Below are 6,397 nucleotides of genomic sequence, written 5' to 3' on the forward strand. Positions count from 1 at the left end.
AAAATAGAAGTGGCTGTGCTTTCCCATTCTTTGTGCACCAATCCTCAACATCCAGGGAATGTTTCGCACTCGCCACCATCTCAGTTCACACAGGCCCAGGAAGTGCCGGGTGCCTGAGGGTCAGGTGTGGGGGGAGGGAACAGGTCCTCCAGCCCATTCTGACCGGCAGAGCCCAGAGGCGGCCAGGACCCAGCACCACAGGGAGCCCACCTGCACCGGGGTGGGGACCCAGCGCTGCAGCCAGGAGTGCTAGCTGCAGCCTAAAAGCCAGGGACAGGCCACGCATGGGCAGGCGCGACCCGTGTGGGTTGCTCCAGGGGGAGGGTTTGGCAAGTCAGCACAGCTTTTAGGAAAGTCAGTGTGAGGAATAGCAGCAAGTGCAGGTGTGTGTAGTCGTGATGCAGCCAGAGACCTGCTCCCAAGGCCAAGAGGCGCCGTGTCGTCACGGGACCCAAGAGAGGCTTCCCCGTCACGTGTTCCCCTGGCCTTCACATGTGACTGCCCCCTGCTCGGATGCCCGTCGCCGCTGGTCCTCGGAGCCGCTGCCGGGTGCTGGCTTCCCGCACCCGGACGGGCACAGCTCCTCGGGACAATCACCCTTCCACCTGGACCACACGCCTTTCCATTCCGGGCCCTGCTGGCCCAGGACCGGTCTCCCCGTCAGTGTGTCTGACTCGGCTTAGTGTGCACTGACCTGACACACGGCACTACAATCCAGCTTCATCTTTTTTCATCTTTTTAAATCCTCACCGCGGACATGTTTTTTAATTTATTTTTTGACACAGGAAGGGAGAGAGAGACATTGATCAGTGCCTCCTGTAGGCACCCTGACCAGGGACCAAACCCAAGCCTGGGTAGGTGCCCTGACTGGGAATTGAATTCGCCACCTTTGGTGTAGGGGACAACACTCCACCCACTGAGCCACCCGGCCAGGGCTCCACTTGTCGTAAAGCACTCTGGTGGTGGTGACAGACAGGCCAAGGAAGAAAGACACGGAAATACTTGCTGGTTTTTATTTTGCCACTAGAATGATTGCCGAGGGGAATCTTAAATTACAACAGCTTCACAGGGCGGAGGGGCTGGTTTCCTCGGGAGCCGAAAGCTCACCATCGGCTCAGAGTCTGGCTTCCTGGGGCGGGAAGGCCCGGCCCGGCTCCCTCCGGGCTGGCAGCTCCGTGTCTTCCCAGGACGCGGCCGAGGGGAGCATGGGCACCAGGGCCCCGGCCTCTGCAAAGGGACGGACACTGAGCGCTGAGCCCCTGCCGTCCGCACCAGGACATCACAGCCCACAGAGCACAGGCAGGGCCAGCTGGACTCTCTCATCACAGACAGTGACCACCACCGGCTCCCTGAGCCTCACAGCGTCCGTCTCCCGGCCCCGCCCCCAGCACGGCTAGCTCAGAGCGCCGGCTCCCGCGGCGGCTCCGCCTGGGAGGCTGCTGGCGAAGGCCGGCCTCCCTGTGGAACGGATGGCCAGCGTGAAGACAGGCAGCAGAGCCGGGGTAGAAATGGGCAGGGGAGCCTCACCGCCTGCAGCCCCTGCAGGACGTCCAGGGCCGAGGGCCATGCATAACGCAGCAAGGAGAGCCCGGACCTCAGGCTGACCACCTGGCCTCAGACGCCCGTGAGGGGCGGGGCCGGCGGGCACTTCGGCCGGACAGGGCGGCGGCGGTGGCCAGTCAATGGTGCACGGAGTGGACTGAATCCTGAGCCCCCCCCACTCCGCCCACCCCTCTGGGAGCAGTAGGTCCGATGACCCTTTGCAGGGACCATGTGGGACCGGCAGCAAGCCCAGTCCCCGGGCTGTCCCTCCAGCCGGCAGGCGTGGGGTCGGTCCCTGCAGAGATCCGGAAGGCTTTCCGCGTAAGGGCTGGCCTCTAGGAGGCCCCGTTCACTGACCTCTGAGATGCAGGAACGTCAGAAACTCCATTATCTTCCGCACATCATCATCGCCCACTGGCAGCGGCCGCTCAAAGTCGCCTAGAAACAAGTGATTGACATTGACGACTTACACAGGAGCTCTGGGCAGCCCGAGGTCATGAACCCCAGCATCTCTGTAACCCATCTCGGGGGCCCCTCTCCTGGAGGCCCCGAGTCTAGAGGGCTCTCTGCCCCCACATCTCCCAGTGTCGCTGCTTCTGTTTCCAGCAGAGGACAGATGTGGCCGGCCCGGCTCGGACCTCTGCCCTGTGCGCCCAGAGGTGGGCAGTGGGGCGCCTCGGGGCCCCGGGACCCAGTTCCCTCACCTGCCCCCGCGCCGTCCTCAGGCCGCAGGTCCCGCTTGCCAGCAAGGCCGCCGTGCTTGTCATTGAATGACCTGTGGTTGTCGACGGCATCTGCAGAGCCGAGCGGACAGCCCGAGGGTCGTCACTGTACTCGCACCCTCCCCGTCCGCTCCCCGCCCAGGACCCGGCGAGCCCTGCATCCCGCGTGGGGACCACAGGAGGGAGGAGGGGGGCCTGGTGCTGGGCTCCACAGGGCTCACAGGCCTGGCAGCGGGGAGCACGAGGCTCCAGGGGTGCTGGCCGTGACCGGGGCCCATGTTTCTGAAAACGAGGGAGGTACCGAAATCTTCCTGTTTCTCAAAGACCACTCTGGCAGCTGTGCGGGAGATGGACTGGAGCCAGGGAGAGAGGGAGGTGGGAGGGGAGAGTCAGACAGACAGACATGCTTGGGGTGGGGTGGGCTGGGTGGCTGTGTGCACTGGGTGGTGTGCTGCTTGAGAGCTCCCTTAGGGAGCCATTGGAAGAAGGATGAGGCTCTAAACCAAGAGCCTGGGGTGAAAAGGGGCTGGATTGGGGCGACTTAGGAGATAAAGGCGAAGCGGGGGGAGGGCGGGGGGCGGCTCGGGGTCTCCGGCTGCTGGGCCTGGTGGATGAATGAAAATTAGCTCGTTTTCCCGAGACAGAGCTCCTGGCACGAGATGCGAAGGGCGACGAGTGAGCTGGGCCGGGGGGCGGCTGGGTGTCTGCGGACGGGCTCTTCCCGCTGTGTCTGCGTGGGCGGTGGAGGTCCAGGCCAGACCGTAAGCGGTAAGGACTTCCCTCAAGGAGCCGCTGCGTGCCGGCTCCCGGGGGTCCACTCGGCAGACTTACACCTTCTCAGCGGAAAAGGGTGTGTCCCAATGCAGGGGGAAAGTCTTCTCGACATGCTGTCGGCATTCCCAAGGGGCCTTTTTGCTGACAGTCCCTCCAGTTTTGGGGCCAGGAGCACCCTGAGACGCGGTGCTCTCTGGGGAGAGAGCTCAGGGGTGGGAAGGGTGCAGGAGAGCGTGGGTCCTGCCTGGGCCCACCTAGTGTGTCCTCAGTGCTGGGCTCTCAGGGCCCCGGTGATGGATAAACCGTCTGAGCAGGAGAAAGTGTGTACTGGACTCCAGGATTAAGGACCAAGACAGCTCACGGGCGGGCGGAGGCAGCCCTGAGGAATGTGGGCAAAAGGGAGAAGGCAGGAGATTGGGGGGGGGGGAGTGCCAAGGGCTGCGGGGTGGTCAGGGTTCAAGGCAGAGTCAGGCGCCTCAAGACTGGGGGAGGGCAGTGGGGTCAGGGCGGGGCTGAGCCCCTCCAGGCCTTAGATTGTAGGGGAGGGAGGGAGCATCACTGCAGGAGGGGGAGAAAGGGGTGTGGCTTCAGGGAGGTTGATGTGCCACAAAGAGGGCAAATGCCGCTAACCTAATGGGACCCCATCCCCGAAGCCTCGGGGATGCCCTCCCTGTGTCTGCGAACGGGACCGGCCACGGTCAGAGGGATGGCGCCCGGCAGCTCGGAAGCAGCAGGACTAGCACACGTGGCCGCAGGAGGGCAGGTTCAGTGTCTGCCCTGAGGGTGTGTGACTGTCACTTACGTGGGCCCAGAAGGTAGCCGGCGCTGTTCAGGGTCCAGCCCCTCTTCTCCTTCACCTTCGAGGGAGAGAGGGGGTCAGGTGGCCGGGCTGTGCCGGCCTGCATGGACTGGGCCCCGTTACAGATGCCGCTGGTTCCTCTCCCAATGAGGCCCGGCTTTCCCGTGGAACCTGGGCATTGCCATGCATGTGCACTGTGGGGAGGGCGGCTTCTAGGGCCCCCGGGGAGCAGCCTCAGCCGGCGCCGCTCGCTGCTCTCGCTTCTCGGTGATGCGAGGACCCGCTCCACAGGGACGGCCCCTCCGAGTGAAGCCGCAGCCCGTGGCCCACGCTCCCCGCCTCCCGCAGGCTGTCCACGCACCAGGCGGGAGCGTCCCCTCCCCCGTCCCCCTTCTCCATCCCGCACCGGCCCAAAGCGCCCGCTCCGCCCGGTCCGGTTCTGTGGTTCTGGTGCAACGTGCTGAGGGCGCCGCCCGCACTTACCGGACCCGCACTTACCGGGGACCCGCGGGCGGCCGGCAGGGCGGCGAGGAGCAGGGAGGCGAGCAGGAGGGCGCCGCCTCGGGGCATCTGCAAGGGAAGGCGGCGGCGCAGGCACGTGGGGCTCGGACCCGACCCGGGAGGACGGAGGGTGAAGGGGGCCGAGGACCCAGGGTTTGCGCCCCCGGACAAGGGACAGGGAACGGGACGGAGCACGGGGGCCGGGGGCCGGGGGCCGGGGACAGGGGACAGGGAACGGGACGGAGCACGGGGGCCGGGGGCCGGGGACAGGGGACAAGGGACAGGGAACGGGACGGAGCACGGGGGCCGGGGGCCGGGGGCCGGGGACAAGGGACAGGGAACGGGGCACGGAGCACGGGGGCCGGGGGCCGGGGGCCGGGGGCCGGGGACAGGGAACAGGGGCCGGGGCCGGGCAGAGGCGCCGCGCCCTCGGGTGCGTCCACGGCCAGATCGCGGAGAGGGGCGCGCGGTACCTTGAGCAGCGGGGGTCCCGGGCGTCAGTGTCCGGGCGGGTGTCAGCGGGTCCGGGCGTCCGGTCGGGTCGGTTCGGTCGGGTCCGGTTGGGCCGGGCCGGGCCGGGTCCAGTCGGGTCGGACCGGGCGCTCAGCGCATGGCACGGCTCGGGATGCGGAGGAGGAGTGCGGCGGCAGGTTCGGTTCCCTCGACGTGTCCGCCCGGAGCCGCTGCTGCTATTTATGCGGCTCCGGGGCCGCGGCCGCGTCAGAGCGCAGGTCCCGCCTCCTGCGAGTCCCCGGGGGCGGGGTGCCCGCACGCGGCTGGGGCTCCGTGCTTCCGGGAGCCGCGCGGGACTCCGCATGGTGGGGGGGGGGGGGGGGGGAGGGGGGGGAGGGGGGTATCGCGGTGAATGGGGAGCCTGAGCAGCCCCCACAAACACCGGGTCCCTGCTGTGGGGGGGAGCCCCGCCCCATACCAGGATCCTGGTCCTGGGGACAGCGAAGCCCCCAGCCCAGCACAGCGCCCCCTGCCAGGGAGGCCAGGAGCTCCGCCAGACACCCCGGGACCACCCCTCCCACCCCTCAGCCAAAGCAGGCCGGCCCGACAGCCTGGGGCACCCATCTGCTGACTGGCACCCAGCTTTTCCACCCCTGGGTGCCCTATGACTTCAGTGCCATACTTTGCCAAAAGGGGGCAAATCAGCCAGGGCTGTTGGGCTGTTGGGCCCAGGAGTCCGTGCCCACCTGGAGCTGTGGGTGCCCCCCCTTCCCATGGGCACTGCCGGCTTAGAATGGGTCCCTGCCAATGCTCTCCCGCTGACTCGGGGTCAGGGCACAGCTGCTCTGAGCGGGTCAGGCAGTGGGCAAGCCCTCGAGGGCCCGGGGGCCGGGGCAGACACCAGCCCGGGCTCCCTGCGGCGGCCGGCGGGCAGGGCCGGCGGGCAGGGCAGCAGCCAGAGGCTGCGGCAGGTGGCACAGGAATCGGGCAGGGATGGGCCCTCCTCTGCTTGCTCCGGGAATGCCTCCTGAGCTTGGCCAGACCCAGTGGGTTCCTCCCTGGCTCACAGACACCGGGCACACGGGCACCTCCAGACTGCTAACGAGGGTGAGGCTGGCTGGCAGAACTTTGCCGGAGCCCCTCCTCCCCGGCCATGGAGGGCAGCAGTGGCACAGAGGCAGCCCTGCTGGCAGGGCTAGGGTTAGGGTCGCTGGGAGGTGCGGCCCTCGCCCACCCGCCCGCTGAGTGCCAGACTGACCCCTGTTCCTGGGGATCCAGGACAAACGGTAACAGCAGTGATGCTTGCCTCCAGCTAGCCTACATTTCCGCTTTATGAACCTTTTGTGCAGACAGCTCCAGGGGAGGGCCATTTGCCTCTGCAAGGATGACAAAGGGCCCGGCGCTTGAGGACTTGGGTCAAGGCCAGCAGGTGGCCAGGAGGGGGCAGGGGCCTCGCCTGGGTGCCAAGCGCTGCCCTGGTTTGCTAGGAGGGAGAGGAGGGTGCTGGCAGGGAGACGAGGCTTGGAGAGGGGTCCCGGGAGCAGACTCGCAGCTGGGAGGGGGTGACAGGGTTGTTCTCACTCCCAGTTCTGGCAGCCGGGCTGGG

The 6,397-nt window shown here is 67.2% G+C and overlaps 1 protein-coding gene across 1 annotated transcript; it reads right to left on the reverse strand.

The window, feature by feature from the left end:
* Window positions 1–997: 997 nt before the first annotated feature.
* GAL (galanin and GMAP prepropeptide) lies at window positions 998–5,009 on the reverse strand. The gene is made up of 6 exons (XM_084893563.1): window positions 4,812–5,009; window positions 4,336–4,407; window positions 3,841–3,895; window positions 2,247–2,336; window positions 1,900–1,980; window positions 998–1,227 (listed from the first exon to the last, which is right to left on the reverse strand). Exons 2-6 carry the CDS (start codon window positions 4,405–4,407, stop codon window positions 1,115–1,117), a joined length of 411 nt encoding a protein of 136 aa, XP_084749689.1. The 5' UTR covers window positions 4,812–5,009; the 3' UTR covers window positions 998–1,114.
* Window positions 5,010–6,397: the final 1,388 nt, after the last annotated feature.

Source organism: Pipistrellus hanaki, assembly GCF_964339955.1.
Source record: "Pipistrellus hanaki genome assembly, chromosome: 9".
Lineage (NCBI taxonomy): Eukaryota > Metazoa > Chordata > Mammalia > Chiroptera > Vespertilionidae > Pipistrellus > Pipistrellus hanaki.